The sequence below is a fragment of the Octodon degus genome, unplaced genomic scaffold, assembly GCF_000260255.1.
Source record: "Octodon degus isolate 3935 unplaced genomic scaffold, OctDeg1.0 scaffold00165, whole genome shotgun sequence".
Lineage (NCBI taxonomy): Eukaryota > Metazoa > Chordata > Mammalia > Rodentia > Octodontidae > Octodon > Octodon degus.
Genome location: NW_004524741.1, coordinates 5,555,855 through 5,573,692, shown reverse-complemented (window position 1 = coordinate 5,573,692; position 17,838 = coordinate 5,555,855). Strand labels below are relative to the sequence as shown.

The window sequence follows — 17,838 nt, the reverse complement described above, 5'->3', positions numbered from 1 at the left end:
GGAAGAAAGAGAGAGGGAGAAAGAGAGGAATGGAGGGGGAGAGAGGAGAGAAAGGAAGGGAGGGAGGGAGGGAGGGAAAGAGGGAGAGAGAGGGAGGGAAGGAAGGAGGGAGGGAGGAAGGGAAAGAGGGAGAGGGAGGGAAGGAGGGAGCGAGGGAAGAAAGGACGGAGCAAGGCATCACCTAGAAGCAAATGAAGTGCTGTCTGACTCTCAGATGATGGAATTCATGTTAGTTTCATTAGTATTTTCTCAAAAAAGAACCAGTGTGAGTTAAAAATGTGATATCCTTGTTGAAATCTGCATAATCCACTTACCTTATTATCCAGTTTTCTAGCTTCCATTTCAAACAAGACAACTCTATTATCCTTTATTTCTTCTGCTGAAACCTATGAGTAATCAAGGTAAATGAAAGAAAACTCTAGGGATTCTGATACATTCACAGACTAAGTACTTTTTAAAAATATAATAGTGTATAAACTCTATACTTACATAAATGAATTCTAAAACATTAGCAAGAAAATGGCACTACCAAGAAAGATTTATGGCTTGATCCCCTTCCCACTTGAGAAGGGCCAATCTCTCTACTTTCCTTCTTTTACTTTGCTCCTTATTTACACTTTGGGTTCCTCAAATAGGAGAAGCCACACAATGTACATACTCGTGTGTCTCACTGATTTCACTAAACATTATGGTCTCTGCATGCACCAACTCCAAACAAGGAATGCAAACACTGTGTACTGAAATGTGTATTAATAAAAAAGGAAGGGAGGAATGAAAAGAAAAATAAAAAGAGAAGAAATTCTTCTTGAATTGAGCAATGTCCAGTGTTGTAAAGTATTGCATTATGGAAGTTTGTGCTAGAATAGTATTTCATTTGGGTGAGAAAACATTCTACACAAAACGGAACAAGTTCACTGAGTATTTACAATATCATAAATTTTACATAAGCCACAATTAAGATTAAAATGTTGTGCCATTGTTTAGGCAAAACCCTCTAGTCTAATTTTTAAATTTCCCAACACTTTTGATTTTGCTTTTTGCTCTCTTTTTTTTTTATCAGAATTGTTTTAATTACTGAAGAAAACCCTGCAGGTAACAGTCAACCAATCAGAGATAAACGCAGTGAATGGTGAAAATTCCCCTCTCCCCTTGCCTCCCTTCCACCAATCCTATTCCCCAAAACAAACCACTCAGAGTTCAATAGATATTTTTCTGGACTGTGCAGTTAAACAATGAACTTTTGAAGTCTATATACGAGGTGGGAACGAAGGAGGAAGAGGGGAGAGAAAAGGGGAGGGCGATTGTAGTGTGTGTGTTATTGTGCATGTATACACACAAACACAACATACACACATTATCCAAGTTATATAAAATTTAAAAACAGAAAGAGATCGTGCCACAATGTTCCATAATACGTATCATGGTTCTTTTATATTTACTACAATGTTCCCTTAACCTTTTTCCATGTGAATATATTAAATTCTGCCTCAATCCAGTGGCTGTTGATTTTTCAGTTTGAATTGTTCTATTCTCCCTACTGCTAATATTTGTGACAATTTGTTATCGCACACATACTTTAGCGAGTATCCCTGTGTGTTTTTGACACTTGGCGAGCATTTCTGTGGGACAAATAACTGCCACTGCCCTTTGTGCATACGCATGCTCACCATTTCCGTAGTCTTTGGTATTTGGTAATAATCATGCGCCCAGATGTATGTGCTCAATCTACTCAAGCTTCTCCCTTCAACACTAGTTTTTGTGACTGCACACAGTTTTGCTGATTGAGTAGATGAGAAACTGCACATTCCTAAGTTGCTAATGAGCTAGAACATCTTTTCCTGGATTTTTTTTGGCTATTTATATTCTCAAAATTTTGTCTTAACCTGTTTATTATTTGTAATATTCATATTGACTTTAATAATCCTTATAAATATTATTCCTTTACAATATAAATTAGAATTTTTTTCATTGTCTTCTTCACTGTGCATAATGATTTTTGGAAAATACAAGATTATAGTTTTTATATAGTCAAAAAAAGGGAAGATTTATCATTACCTATTTTCCCCCTAAAACAGCAAGTCTGCATTATGCAATTTCCTTTGTAAATACTGTTGTCCAAACTGGAGCTTTCCTATTGCCTGAGAATCTACAGCCCTGGAAGACTAAAGAATGCCCTCTGAACAAAACTATAGCTCCCTATACACTGAGAAGCTTGAATACATCAGACCTGTGAACTCTACAGACTGAAACATCAGATCAGTTTTGCATTCAATGTGCAACTATTCTGTGTGCAAACAAATGAGGGGTTACCATGTCTCAAAGCAATTAAGCTAACTACCGATAATAATCTCTATCCCGTTAAAATCAACTCTCCCTGTAGTGAAACATTCTTATGTCTGGAATCTAACTAGAACCAAACAACTGCTCAGATAAATGTTCCTGATAACTACAAAAACCTGTAAATTCAGTTCACACTCAAGCAGCCAGGTTTCCACTCTCAGAGATAGTTATAGTTAGTGCTCTAACACGTAGCTACCTGGACAGAAACTTTTGAAGGTACAGTACTAAAGTGTGTCGATGGGTACCTGGAAGTCTACATTATGATAAGACTCACATTCATTTGCTCAGGGCTAGTGGCCAGCAATGGAAAATCTGGTTGGAGAATGGACAGAACACAAGAATGCAAAATGACAGTGAACACTATATATTCAATGGTCATGTTATAATATCCATTTGGAATGCAACCCATTACAGAAAGTTTCTGTGTGTTGAGAGGACTATTTCCTTTGTAGACAGCCAAAACGATCCATTCAGAGTATTAAGCAGATTCTCTCTAACTTGGGGACTACTTCATAGGAGAGGGGCAAGTATCACTAAGGTACGCTTGACCTCGACAGGCAACTTAAAAGACTGACCTGAGAGATTCCCAAACTGTATTTTTCTCCCTTTTTTGGCACAATACACTTTCCACTTGTGACTACTGTAAGGCAAAGGTGGGTGGAAGCCAACATTCAAGATCAAATGATAAAGCATGACACAAAATATCTATCTGGTTTGTATAATTTCAGGACATCCAATTACGCTGTATCTTTTGGGGTAAAAGACGTACCGTAATGCTCCCTTTCCCAGCAGGTTTGCCATTTTTAAGCATGAGTGGTCGAGTGAGCTTCTTACTGGAAACGATCTGTTAAAAGTGGGAAGTTACACATTTTACTTCAACCTGTAAGTTTGTAAAATGAAGTTTCCCAAAAAGAGGAATATAAAGTTCACATAAAGTCATTAGAAATATAAACAGTAAGTCCATATTTTAAAGATTTAGTCAACATAAAACACTGAAAATATATTTATACATTTAAAACTGGGAAACTTCCAAAATTCCTATCCTTGAAGAAGCAATCTCCCTATTCACTGGTTTCTTTACTAATTCTGTACTTCAAAATTTGACTTCTTTCTTAAAATGGAAAAAGAGGGCTAGATTCTCAGGTACAACATCAGAGCCATAACCCCTCTAGATAAATTGTAGACATCAGAAAACTCCATAAATGAGATTTACTTTTTCAAATAGCATCCAACTTTGATATTTTCCTTCCACTAAATGTCATGCTTTTCAAAGTAAGAGAATATATCTTTCAAGTATATCATGAGTAATATATCATTATAAAGATACATCCTTTAAATGGATATATCACTCAAATTCATCAGAGTTAAATTCATTCAGCTACGCTGATGTTTTCCCCAAAATTTCAATTTTCTCTTTAATACTAGTTGGAAAGTTTTACAAAACTGATCAATTTCATAGTATTCTTTGAGACACAGAAAATACCATGCTATCTTAACAAACAAAAAATAAATTCATAAAAGACAAATTTCAAATGACAAATGTCACTCTGAAAAAAGGTGACTTCTCCTCCCTTTTGATGCCTTTCTCAATTTATACAAGTGGTCATGATTTCTCTTGATAAGCCAAGTGCAAAATCCAAGCTAGAAGCAAAATGTGAGCCGCTAGCCATGCCCTCCCCCGATCAAGCGCATCATTCACCGAGAAGGCAGAAAACATGACAACTATAATAAAATAGGGTGAGAAGCAGTAGACAGTGGCAAAGTGAGCTCAGAACAATGGCTCTAAGCTAGCCTTGAGGTCAGAGAAGGTTTCTGGGGGAAGTGAGGTTTACAGAGACACAGCTTAGGTACAGGAAGAGCAGTCCACATAACAGGGTGTGGTTAGGGGCCTGGGCTTCCAGTCACGGTAGTTACAGCATTAGAGACGTTACTATTACTTCAATAGGACTGACAACATAAAAATAATAAAATCATACTGAACTCTATTAGGACAGAGGTACTGAGATGCCCAATGAAGTACTCCTGACTCAAAAGAACAATCTTTGCCAGAAACACACGATCCTTGCCCTTAGAAAAGCAAGATAAATTTTATGTTCAAGCCACCTGTACTAATATATAAACTCAGTTTAAGTGATTAATGCTTCACAACTTTGAAAATTAAACTAATGAACACTTATCAAAACCACTATTCTGGGGTCTAATTTTAGACAAAAACAACATAATGGTTACTCATACTCACTTGTCCAAGGGTACATTCACATTCTCCTAAGAAGTCATCATCACTCAGCTCAATAGTCTTGTTGTCAATGTCATAAATCCCAAATTTCAATTTCTGAACTACTTCAAAGTAGTAATCAATGATGAATGTCTTAGAAAATTGGGGATTCAAACAGTTCTTAATCCTTTCAGTGCGGTCAACCTACATCATCCCCAAAAACAAATGTAAAAAAAGGTTTCTTTGAATCAAAGAAGCACTGGATTTTTAACACTACTTTATGTACAAAATATAATTAATTATGGCATGAAAACTAAAGGATGTTTCTGTATGTATATGAATAATTCCACAGTCAAGGACAAACTCACCCAAAAAAAATTACATGAATAGAAGAGATATTATCATTCTTCACTTTGTCAAAAGAGAAAATCAGACTGCTTTTCACCTAAAGTATACATTACCTCATACCACTGTTGACCACTCGTGTTCAGAAACAACACACACAGAGGGTCCGACTTTGATGTTACATCAAAATCCAGAAGGTTGTTACAAGAAATATTCAGCTCCACCTTCGTGACACATTGCGCAGCCATCTCTTGAGCTGTGAGAAAACCAAGGAGATCAGAAAACAAATGAAATGGTGGCTTTAAGAACCACATTCATTTCTAATGGAACTAGCTCAATTCTTAAGCTTTGTTAGGAGGCTTACAGAGCAAATATGCTACATGAGATAGGTTCAGGGCATCCCAGCAATACTGATTTATTATCTTGTTGAGATAAAACTCTTTACAGTAGTGAATACAGCTTTTTTTAAGATGTCAATACTCACTAATCTTTTCACTGTACTATATATTTTACTGCTCAGAAAAAGACCTAATATTGAGTATTCACTTAAATACTGCAATAAAACAGGTTAAAATATCACCTTAATTTCATTTTATTCATTTATTTAATGAGACACTGGGTGGGATATTTTCTGTTTTCAAATAATTTTGACTGAGACCCAAATATGGGGAAGAAATGATCCATAGAGTCCCATCCTCCATTTCTATTCCCTGCACTGCAGAAATAACTCTCAATCTGGGTTGCTTTGTTGGAATCGCCTCTGGGAGCTCTCAGAACTACTGAGGCCAACACAAAGAATATTTAATTAAACTGGGTTAGGGTGAAATTTGGGCACCAGTTCCTTAGACCAGCAGATGAAGATGACAAACCCATGCTACAAAGAGTATCCACCCACTTGCTATGGCCCATCTTCTCCCCATGACTTGTTAAGAGATACCAGGGTTAACTGGTCATAGACCCCTCTCATTCCCAATCCCTAATCAGTACATGAAAAGATCCAGAAATAAGGCCTGTGATGGAGGTTGACCTTGAGAACGGATCTGATATTTACAGTGAGCTGCTTTCTTCCCCACAACTCAGGGAGTAAAAGAGGATGCAGCTGTCACCAAGAAGGGGAACAACTCATATCTTAATGAAAACCCTTCAAATACTCTAATGGACTCAAAAAACCACCTATTCCCAATGTGTGTTAAAAATCAATGTAGTACTAGCAGTTAAGATCCCAAAATGTGAGGTAGGATGGTAGCGTGTGCCTGTAAATCCAGCTATTCAGGAGGTTGAGGCAGGAAGTCTGTAAATTTTAAATTAGCCTGGGCAACTCAGTAAGATTCTCTCAAAATAAATGATACTTGAAAGGAAGAAAGGGCTTGGGTTGTAGCTCAGTGGTAGAGTTATTTCCTAGCATGAATAAAGCCAGGAGTTTGATCTTCAGCACCACAAGGGGAAGAAAGGGTTAAGTGGTAAAATACACACTGGTCTGCCAAATGGACAAAAGATACCAAGGCTAGGAGAAGCCAACAAGCGGTCAGGGGGTAACAGCAAGGGTGAGGCTTGCACTGCTTGGGGGCTCTGAAGGATTCAACTGAAGCAGGGATCCGGGACACAACACAGTGACAGGAAAGATCCAGACCTTAGAAGGCACAGCAAGGACGCTCCTTATAGGCCCCAAAGGAGATATAAAGAGGAACAGAAGGCTGGACAAGCTGAAGGGGAAAGTTCAGAGTGTCCTGTGAGCCAGTCTCCAGGAGCAAGTGGGTGGGTGACAAGGCTCTACTGCAACAAACCAGAGACCATGGAACAAATCGGGCTATTTAAAATGTCATTTATCAAATCTCTTCAAATTGAACAATGTCCTGCAGTGTACAGTGCTGTAATATCATTCCAAAATGATCTCTTTGTCAAGTCATAGGCAAGATTTAGAATTCTATATCAAAATCAGCAGTCTTCCTGCCATAAAATTTAGAAGATCAGTGTTCTCTTTTGAGAAGTACAGTTATTTGTATTACTAGTGTTAATATAACAATGATTTTTCATCTTGCCTTATTAAAAAAATGAAAATATAGGGGCCGGGGAGATAGCTCAGTAGAATAAGTGCTTGCCTGGCAAGCGCAAAGGCCTGAGTTCAATCCCCGATTCTGCAAGAAAAAAAAAATTTAAAAAAATATATATATGAGTGCTAAAAACATAGTAAGAAGTGTTAAAAAATGAAAATATAAAAGTGCTAAAAACATAGCAAGAAACATTTAAAAAAAAAAAGCAGAAAAACCACAAGCACAATCAAGATAGCACAGTCTGGGGATATCCACACTCAAGAAATCTCTGACACACTGCCAGAGACCCTGTCTAAAATCTGTGTGCCCTTATTCTCCTCTTCTCCCTCCATCTCTTACTAGTACTTCTCTCTTCCTCTTCCCAGCCTGGAAACTGAGCATCACTTAAAGCTGTTAAGCTCCAGTCTTTGTACCCCAGCTGTCCCTGATTTGATCATATTCCTCTCAAGGCTTCATGCCTTGGGCTGTCATACAGTACAATATCCCCAAATCTGGATCACTCACCCCTGCCTCTATATATAAATCCACCTTTTCCCTTTTGCACACCTATTCATTGCTGGAGAATCCCTCTCTTTGATTTGCTCCTTTCTATTCAGTTTCCTGTATCACAGGCTCCAGAATGGGACTGCCTGAGTTTTCGACTAGATTGTATCACTTAATGCGTAATCTCAGCAGAATCATTAATCTGCTTTAGACTTTTCTCCTCTTCAAAAAGAAAATGACCATCCCCACCTCAGAGAGTAGTTGTAGGAATTAGACAAGTTAATATAATTTAAATGGTATCTATAAACATGGAAATTATTGCTATTATTTTAGTAGAATCTGCCTCTAGGATTTAATCTTCTCTATCCTTTGTTTCATATTTTTATAACATTCCACAATGCTTTTCCTGGTTATGCCAATCCACATCAAGCTGCTTCTTCAAATTCCTGCTGCACTCATTGGTGTTAATAGAATGCTCTCATCCCATATGAGACCTCCTTTGGAGTAATGTATACCTGAGCTCAATCCCGCATCTGGTGCTAGATGTGAAATCAGAGACGTGACTTCAGCTACTGTGCTGGGCTTTCCTCATCAGAAAACCTGGCGATGTTACAAGTAGAGGTTTCAATCTAGCATGTGCCAGCCACCTTGGTTTGCCTTCCTAGTATAGAGTCAGTGGAATAAATGTCAGCTGTATGATTATTTTTCTTTTGCATAAAGTAGTTGAAAGTCTTGGATGTTACACATCATTAGTGGATATGGAATGAACACAGAGTGTTAAAAAACTCCCCAAGAACCACAAGGAGAGAATTCTGTACTAACCCATCAGAAAAGTCTTTCTATTTCTAAGGATAGGGAGAACTCAACAGAAAAAGCAGATTTTATATGCAAAATCGGTCTCACATTAAAGAGGGACAACATACCAGCAGAGAATCATTTCTTCCCCTAAAAATGTTCAAACAAAAGCTACAAAAAAAAAAAAACCATGCTGGGCACAGCAGTTTATTCAGCACACTGCTGACAGCTACATTACTGCGCTGTTGCCATGAAGCAAATTCCCTTTCGGGCAGCAGTGCGCCTGCAAATGACAGACTGGTGCCTGCCTTTTACTTAGAAACTGACTATGGCTTAACGGCAATTGGAAAGAAATCACATAAGCAGCCAGGTCTAGAACTGTAATGGCAACATTCATAGAGCTGCTCCTACTTTTCTAGAAATTACTCAGTACATAAAATGCAATGTTTTAAAAGAGAAATAAGGGGGTAATCCCTACTGATAAGAAATTTCCTCAGTAGGGGAACATAAGGGGGTAATCCTACTGATTCTCAGTAGGATTCTCTCGAGTCCTATGAGCAAAAGCTGGCATTCTCAGCGGGGTCCACATCTCTCTCTAGCTTAGCCAGGCAGCTGCATCCACCTCTCAAAGTCCTTCACAGCACCCACTTCAACTGACAGCTGCTCAGGAGAGCCGATGCTGACATCCCTGAATTCTGTAGGCACAGCCCCCCCATACTGTCACTTGTATGTGTGGCTCTTCATCATTTCTAACGACTGCTAGCTGAGAGAGTGACTAAGTTTCACTGCTTCCTCCCGTCTTCCAGAAGCATGAGGCATGCAGTACTCAGCAGGAAAAGCACTAGCTTTTGAAGCCAGTGTACAGGGTACAGATTTCTTTCCCACTGTTTACTGCAGTGAATCACCTTTCCCAAGTGAACCATCAGAACCTTAATTTCCCCATCTACAAAGTGGGAATTTAAAAAATGCCCTTAAGTGTGTTTGTAGCATACTCTGCATGTATGAGGCACATCATGGTCTGTAGCAACTATTTTATTAACTTCCCAAATATTTTTTTTCGTGTCTCAGTACAGGTCACTGTAAGGCATAAAGTAGTAAGCATAAAACATCTTTTTCATCTTGTTTATGAAGAACTTCTTGGAATAATAATAAAAGGACCTCTGGAATTTACACAGAATTAATTTGCCAAATTAGTCAACCCTGACTACAGAAATTTTCCTAAATCTTCTCAGAAGGTTTGTTTACCTGGGCTACTGTTCTATGTTGGTACACGAGCAGGGGAGCTCCGGCCAGTACCAGTGAGTCATCTGGACTCACACAACTGACAGGAAGAAGGCATGCCAAACTATCAAAGCCCTTAGGAAACATCCATCAGCCTTCCACTAAAAAATGAAAAAATCAGTAATAAAGGAAAAATTCTAAGATGCCCTAAATTTACAAGCCCAAGGACGGAGGAAGAGATAAGAGATGTCAATAAGCTAAGACTTGGGCCAAATCAGTAACAAACTGGTGCACATTGCTTCAGGTTTGTTGAAGTCCTGTCTCAGGACCCGAGAGCATGATCTTTAGGACCACTGTTTCCGGCTTACAGCCCCAGGCAAGCAGCAACCCAGACTTTTCCTCACTGACAGCCCTCCTCTCCCAAAACTTTGCCATCCCCTGTCTCTAGCCCATTTATCTACAGCCAACAGAGGTTCCACATAAGTAATGAATTCATGCTTCCTTTCCTCACAGTTTTCATCATAAAACACTATGGCCTTTTGGACCCAGCAGACGTTCTCACGTTCTTCTTCCAACTGCTCCTTAGCCTTGCTGCTGATGGCTCAGGGAGGCTGTTCTTTTGCACGGGTGCTTTCAGTGGTTGCTGGTGCTGCTGGAGCTCAAACTCCGGGCTTCATACATAAAGTGCTTGACTACGGAGCTCATCACCTGGAGCAGGCTCTTCTATCTGGCTAGCTTCTACTGCGGCTCAGTTGATCCTATATCCAGAGATCTCCTGGTCTGTAGTATTTCTATTTGTTTCTGGTTCTAAAACCATGACTCACTAACTGCTGTTCCACAGTACACTCAAACACAACCATTGCTGAAAACAAGCCAGGGTAACCTTGAGGCAGCTGACAAAAGGCCAGCAACATCAGCAGTAAACATTCCAGCCAGTATTTCTTGGATTTTATTGCTCAGAACAATGAAAGGTGTTCCCTTAAAAAAAAAAAAAATGCAGAAGGGTAGGATCTTATTGCCATAAATCTAAGAGCTGCTACACCACTGTTTCCCTGAGGACAGTGGTAACATGATAAAGCAATAGCCAAGCCTTCATTTACTGGACACTTTCTAGGTATTTTAAACACAACAGAGGAGAGGGTGTAAGCAAAACAAAATACCTAGTCATCTATATCTGGATAGAAACAAAGTTGGAAAGTTAATTTAGAGAGAGAAGGGAGGGAGAGGAAGAGGGAGAGAGGGAAGAGAATGAATATAACACTTGCTTAGGAAGTGGAACTAAAGGACTAAGGAAGTTAATAGAAAATACCAGAATATATGTAAGAACCAAAGGAGGAAAAGCAGAAAGCTTTGCAAACATGGCCTCCACCTCCCACTATGAAAAAAAGCCCTGTAGGAAAAACAAAAACCTATATACTTTCCCACTAGTTAAGATACATTTGCCTAAAATTTTGATTAAATTCTCAGATGACCTGAAATAAATCCCTTCAAAAAACAACATGTAGAGTCTATTGGGTAGCTGCAGCATAAAAAGGACTCCATGGCAACAAAAGGAATCAGATTCTGGAAATCATTAAAAAGAAAATTTCCTAGGAGCTGGGAGGCAGCTTAGTGGTAGAGCAATCCCATCCAAAAGAATATTCCAGATTTTTGAATTACTGAGTTAATTCTAAATCATGATACTTTTGCTGGCTTTTGGACATAAAGAATTGGGGAAAGTAAGGCAATATCAAAGTGGTGAGCCTAGATAATCCTTACTTTAAAAATAAGGACAATTTATAAATTTACCATGGCCTTAAGGCTATAAAATCAGCAATCAATTTAGGCTCCTTCTTTAATTTCTCTAGAAAAGTCCTGAAGACGTACTGCTCTCTTCTCTGATTCGTAGTAGACTGCAGAAGTGGCGCAATATGTATTTCAGGTTATGTGGACTTTCAAACCCATCAAAGGCCCATAGTTCATGGCATGAGATATTAAACGTTGGAAGCAGTGACTTCATCTCAGTATTGTCTCACTTCATGAAACAAGCATCACAGCAGAGTTGGCTATGACGAGCATCATTACAAAGTGAAGAAACTTTTCTCCCTTAAAAAAACAAAACAAAACAAAAAAACAGAGTTGCTTCCCATCACTAAAAATCCCAGGATACTCAGTTGAAAAGTTTTAAAGTTACAAAATCTCAGTAAAGCCGCTGGCCACCTCTGCAGCAGCAGGCACTCTGCAAGGCAAATCAATCTGCTGGGACCTAAGGCCTGTCAAATACTTTAAGAACGCTCTACCTTCTGCAATCTCCTGGATGCCATCAGAACTTCTCACATGTTCTAGTGTCTTAGTCACTGTCTCACTTTGGGGACAAAATACTGGATGCCATGAGCTAAAGTAGAAAAAGTGCACTTTATTTTTTTTAAATGTATTTAGTACAGGGTCTGCAGGTTCTACAGGGTCTCACTATGTAGATCAGACTTGTAGTGATTCTCCTGTTTTCAGCCTCCCAAGCACTCAGATTACAGGCCTGAGCCACCATGCCCAGTCTCAATCCCTGTCTCACAGGCCCCACGGGCAGGGCCGACATGGCACGCCCCTGGCCTCTGCGCTCTGCCTAAGCAGGCACCTTAGTCCGCTGAGCTAATTAGCCAGCCCTAAAAAGTGTATTTTAGCTCAGTTTGTAGGGTTTTAGTCCATAGTCAGAAGGTTCTAAGGCATGGTGGCATGTCAGAGGGACATGGCCAAAAAATAATTCAAGGCATGGCAAGCAGGAGGCAGCAAACGACAAGCCTTCCTTTCCCCTTTTTATTCCATTCAAGTTACAAGCCTATTGGTTGGTGCTACCCACACATCATCCACAACCAGAGTTATACTAAACTAATCACTGTACAATCCAATTGTCACATCCACAGCCCAGTGGCACATACTTGATCCAGCCATCTCCTAAAAACTCCACCTCTAAGAACATGAAGTTCTGAGACTTCTAGATGGAAGCTGTCACGCCTAGTACCCACCGCCTCCTACCATTAAGCATATGCTTCCCAAAACGTGGCTCCCTTTCCCCGCTTCTCAGCTGGACACACACAACACTGAACTGGGCAGGATGGCTATTTCAAGCTTTGTCAGTGAGTACGCCTCTCTAGTTTATGCAGAACAAAGATGAAAACTGCATCAGTTTAAGGCTGCAACCACTACTTTATCCTTAACATTTACAACTTTGTAGGACAGATGACATGGTTCACTGGTAGAGCTCAGGCTTAGCATTCCCAGAATATTAATTAAATAAATGATAACAGTTTGTAAAAAAATAGTTTGTATACTATACTGAGAATGTTGAAATGTTTACACATCTTCTGAGTTCAAGCATGGTTGTCATGGCTGCTTAACACACACATTTCAACTTCTTTTAACTTTCTGGGAAACTCCTTTATAGTTTCTAACCATAAACCGTTCAATACTGTTTATTCAAGACTCATTCAACAAATATATATGAATTATCAGCTATGTGCCAAGCAGTATTCTAAGGTGCTAGGGAACCAACAATGAATAAAACAGATGAACCTCCCTACCTTTAAGAGGTTACACTATACCTATGGATAACCCACAACTATTATGTACTACTGGACTACATTGGATGATTTTGCTGAATTCACACACCTACAATATTTAAATGGCAATGGAATACCCATCTCTGACAAAAGTAAATGAAAAAGGGGGATATAAATGCAGGACCATTTTGTATCTATATATACAAAATTGTTAGGCTAGATATATAGCTACTTTCTCTAGTTCAATAAGAAGACAGATTTGTACTAATAGTGTTTGACGGATATCATGTCTGCATCTTGTACTATGAATAACTACTATGAAGACAACAATATGTAATGCATTAATTAGTGTAACTGTCCTACTAACATGTTTTGAAACTGTCTCATTGCTATTTGTTTCTCAATAAAATTAATTAAAAAAAGAGGTTACACTATAGACAGACAATAAGGATTTTTTTGAAAAGTACTATATCAGGTAGCACTAAGGAAGAAAAGTAGGGAAAGGGAATAAACAATATTGAAGGTGGGGTGCTAAATTTTAGATAAACTTTTAAAAATTTTTTCTCATTTTATTTTTATATTAATTTTAAAAAGAAAGAAATAGCAATTAGACAGTTTCAAAACAGGTGAGTGGGAAAGTTACAATAATACATTGCATATTGTATTTGTAGTAGTTATTCAGAGTACAAGATGCAGACATGATATCTTGTCTAAACACTATTAGTACAAATCTTTTTCTCATTGAACTAATGGAAAGTAGCTGTATATCTATCCTATTTTGTATATACAGATATATATTTTTTTCCACTACAAAAAAATATTTATATATATCCCCTTTTTATTTAGTTTTGTCAGAGATGGGTATTCCACTGCCATTCAAATATTGTAGGTGCTTGAATTCAGCAAAATAACCCAATATAGTCCAATAATAGTAGTGGGTTAGCAGCAGAAGTGGCAACGTCAGAAGTTGCTGCCTGAGCCTTTTACAGCTCAGCATATTAATATGGCTTTACTTTTTATACCTTGTGATTAAACTTTTCTGCTGGATGGTTAAGACCAAGTTAAAGCAAGACCCATATAACTAAAAATGTAACTTTTGTTAAAGTTGAGAAGGATTTTTTTTTTTGGGGTTTTTTAGTGGGCTCAGGCTGCCTTAAGGGCGGGTGTAGTGTGGCAGGCATGTGGAGCTGGGGATCGAACCGCGGTCCCACGAGCCTGACTGGGTTTGCCCAAGCAAGGGCTTAAACAACTGTGCTAACTCGCAAACCTTAGATATTTTATAAACTTTTAACACCACCATCAGGATACTTGTATTTTTGATTTTTACTCTAAGAAATTCTGATCCCTAAACAGTGGAAATGTAGATCAACAAGCTTCTATTTACGCTCCTAAGATAATTAATTTGCATGTATTACCACCTACAAGTCTAAAGGTATAGTTTACTTCAAAATACTGAGTTAGCCTGATGACACAGTGTTGCAACCACGTGAAAATTTGGTAATTTCCACAGGAACTAGACATTCGACATCTGTTCGGTAAGAAGACATTACAAAATGATTTACTAAAATGACTGTGTGATAGTTCCTTTGATTTTGCGTAAGAATATTGTATTTAGGTAACGCAAATTGGTAAATGTGACTACTACATTGACCAATTTTAATGTTTTTAAAAGTTATTATTGCATTCTGTTGTTATATGTAAAAAAATGAAGAGCCTCTCCAAAAGAATCTCAGTGCTATCCCCTAACCTTTGTACAAACACATTCAAACCAGCAGCGTTTGCTGACCCACCCATAAATATGTGAATCTCATCAAAGTGTACACATACAATAACTGCTTTTGATTATCACTATCAGAAACTTAAATAATGTTAGTAAATAAACCTATGATAGGTGATAATTTAGACCTTCCCAGCCAATCTTTTAGCAATTTTTAAACTCAAAATCATAATATATTTAGATACTGACCTCATAATAACATCAAGGTAAAACACTGGTGAGAAAGAAGCTGAGTGTAAGGTAAAAGTAATAAAAGATAAATGATAGGAATGCCCTATTTTATTTATTTATTCATTTATTTATGTATTTGGTACAGGGCTTAAAGAAATTGGACTCATAGTGATCCTCCTGTTCTCAGCCTCTCAAGCACTGGGATTACAGGCGCGCACCACCATACCCACTCTCAATCACCGTCCAGGGATCAAACCCCAGCTGTTGCGTTCTGCCTAAGCAGGTGCTTTAGTCTGATGAGCTATCTGGCCAGCCCAAAATACAGACTAATTTTTTATTTATTTATTTTTATGGGGTCTTACTATGGCATGTGACATGACATATCGAACTCAGGTCCTTGTGCTTGCCAGGCTGGCACTAGACTGTCAGGCTATTTTCCCAGCCCTGAGTGCCCTATTGTAGACCCTTCAAGCTTACTGTGCATACTAATAGCAAGTTGCATTCGCATCACTAATAGACCCACCAAAAGTATCATGCTTTGATGGGCAGTGCTGGCTTATTATAAATCTCTCAAGGTTACAAGGTTCTAAAATTGTCTTAAACATCCAACAGTAGCTTTCTGAATTTTGCTGACAAGCATCCTTTCTAACACAAAAAATTAATGATGAAAGAAAGTTTAGGAAGAGGAAAACTCTATTACTAGTAAAAAGGCCATTTACAGAAACAAAAAAGAGGGTATTATGATTTTTGTCTAGATGCCCCCCCAAGCCTCATGCAGTCATGGGGCAGTCTTCTAGAGTTCTTGATTGATTCATGGTCCAGAGCTGGGATTATAGGTGTGAGTGCTACACCTACCCTAGGGCAGGTAGCCTGCACATAATTTAAGGAGGGAATTGTACTCTCTCTTCCCCTGTGGCTTCTCAGCATGAACAGCTGACCCTCTGCTACCCCACTCTGTCTTGGAGCCAGCTGAGTATGGACTGAAGCCTACACAAACTGCAAGCTAAATAAACCTTTCCTTCCTTAAATTTGGACATTAGGAATTTTGTCTCAGCAATGCGAAGAAAAGTAACCCAAGACAGAGAGCAAAGTGTATAACTATACCAAAAGTTACAGGATGTATCATCAGGACCCAACATATCTTAAATAGGATATCTAAATAGATTTCAGGATAGTAGAAATGGCATTGTAAAAAACACTAACAAATCTTGTTTTATTTACTTTGCAATGCTGGACATTGAAGCCAAAGCTTCCTGCATGCCATGCAAGTGCTCTACCACTGAGCTCCAGTCCCAGCTGAATAACATATTTATTAAGATACCTAACTGCTAGACTGCCTTAAATTTATATGGAAATAAGGGACACTTTTTAAAATGTTGAGTTACAGGTAAAATGAGGAGAGGCATCTAGTCATTAAGACACCCCAATAGACCAAAAATTCTGTTTTGCCCGTCCTAGAACTACTTCTACCCAAAACAGATCTGAGAGAAGAAATCTAGAGAGATAAGTGAAGATTTCATTGTGGGTTTTGAGCCCAGTGGCTTTTAATCCTAAAGACCTGAAATTCAATTCTACCTCATATTCAGAGAGCCTCAGCATGGTCCAATCCCCAAGACTTTCTGCTGTGAAATTTTTCAGCCCAGAGAGGCATTTTCCTGGTCCATCAGCCAAGAGAAAATGCCTTTTTAACATTTTTCAGGGCACAAAGTAGCCCTGAGGACCACAGATTAATGTCCAAGACACCTTCTGTTGTCACTGTTAACTGTAATTATCACATGTCATTTGATTTCAGTTGTCTTTTTTTTCGTATTTGCTATTTCTCTAGCCTGTGCTTGAGAACTGTACAAGTTTTATTTGGCTCTAAGAGGCAACAGTAAGAGCTGGAGTCCGCTAACCCCAACTAACAACAGCAAGGTGTGCTAAATGTTTTAAACATTTTGCTAAACGTTTTAAAAATACGACTTTAACCCTCATAACACCTCTGTGACATAATAAGTATTATCTCTATTTTACAAATGTAGGAACAGGTCCTCAAAGGTTAAGTACTGCCCACAGTCAGACAGCTAACCTTAAAGCATAGATCTGAAACCCAGATATCTGCCTTATCCCAAAAAATACTGACCTTCTACGTTAAGTCATAAAGTTTGTGCTCTACAATCTTAATGATCTAAGCTAACCCTAATAATACGTCTTTATCATACTCACTAGTATGATTTGGTATGTTTGTCAACCTGAATTTCATGGAGCATAAGACTGAACAATATCATTTTATGGGGAATATGATCTTTTTTTTTTTTTCTTTGCTGGAGCTTGAACCTAGAACTTACAGGCAGAACCTAGCGCACAGTATGTGAACACTTTTACCACTAAGCCTACGGCTCCAAGCTGTTTGTGAGCATTCAGTAGCACAGCAGAGGGTGACTGTAATCAGTAATAGCCATATTTAACCTCGCTCTTTTCTCCAACTGATTTTACATTATAGAGGCAGCCACGAAAATACACTACGGAGAAAGAAAAGTTGTGGCCGACCATTAAGAGCCTCAGGTCGCAACGCTAATGGTCAGTCCGCTTGGTCAAGCTTCAGGCACTGCAAAATAAATGCAACTGCACTTCCTCCAGGCCTCTTCTTGTCGTGTCCAAAGCACTAGACAGAATTTCTAAACTGAAATTTAACAGCAGCTGCTAGCATGCTCCTCACCGCGCCCTAGCTTTACTCTGCAGTCACGTTCACCTGTAGCTTCCACCCAGGCATCAAGCAGCACAGCCTGTTCCCCCGGGCTTTCGGATCGTCCAGAGTGTGGCGCGGTGACCCCGTCCTTAGCGCCCAGGCGCCCAGCGGAGATGCTCCCCGGGGCCACAGCACTGCCCCCGCCCTGCCCCTGCCGGGAGGAGACCGGGGTGTCCCGG

The 17,838-nt window shown here is 39.0% G+C and overlaps 1 protein-coding gene across 1 annotated transcript in view; it reads right to left on the bottom strand.

The window, feature by feature from the left end:
- Cpne3 (copine 3) overlaps window positions 1-17,838 on the bottom strand; it is a 61,853-nt gene that overhangs the window by 43,618 nt on the left and 397 nt on the right. Inside the window, exons 2-5 of the mRNA XM_012517333.2 lie at window positions 5,017-5,156; window positions 4,580-4,759; window positions 3,110-3,184; window positions 315-386 (exon numbers count right to left, since the gene is read on the bottom strand). Of these exons, the coding sequence (XP_012372787.1) occupies window positions 315-386; window positions 3,110-3,184; window positions 4,580-4,759; window positions 5,017-5,148 (459 nt within the window). The 5' untranslated portion in view covers window positions 5,149-5,156. The remainder of the gene's footprint in view (window positions 1-314; window positions 387-3,109; window positions 3,185-4,579; window positions 4,760-5,016; window positions 5,157-17,838) is intronic.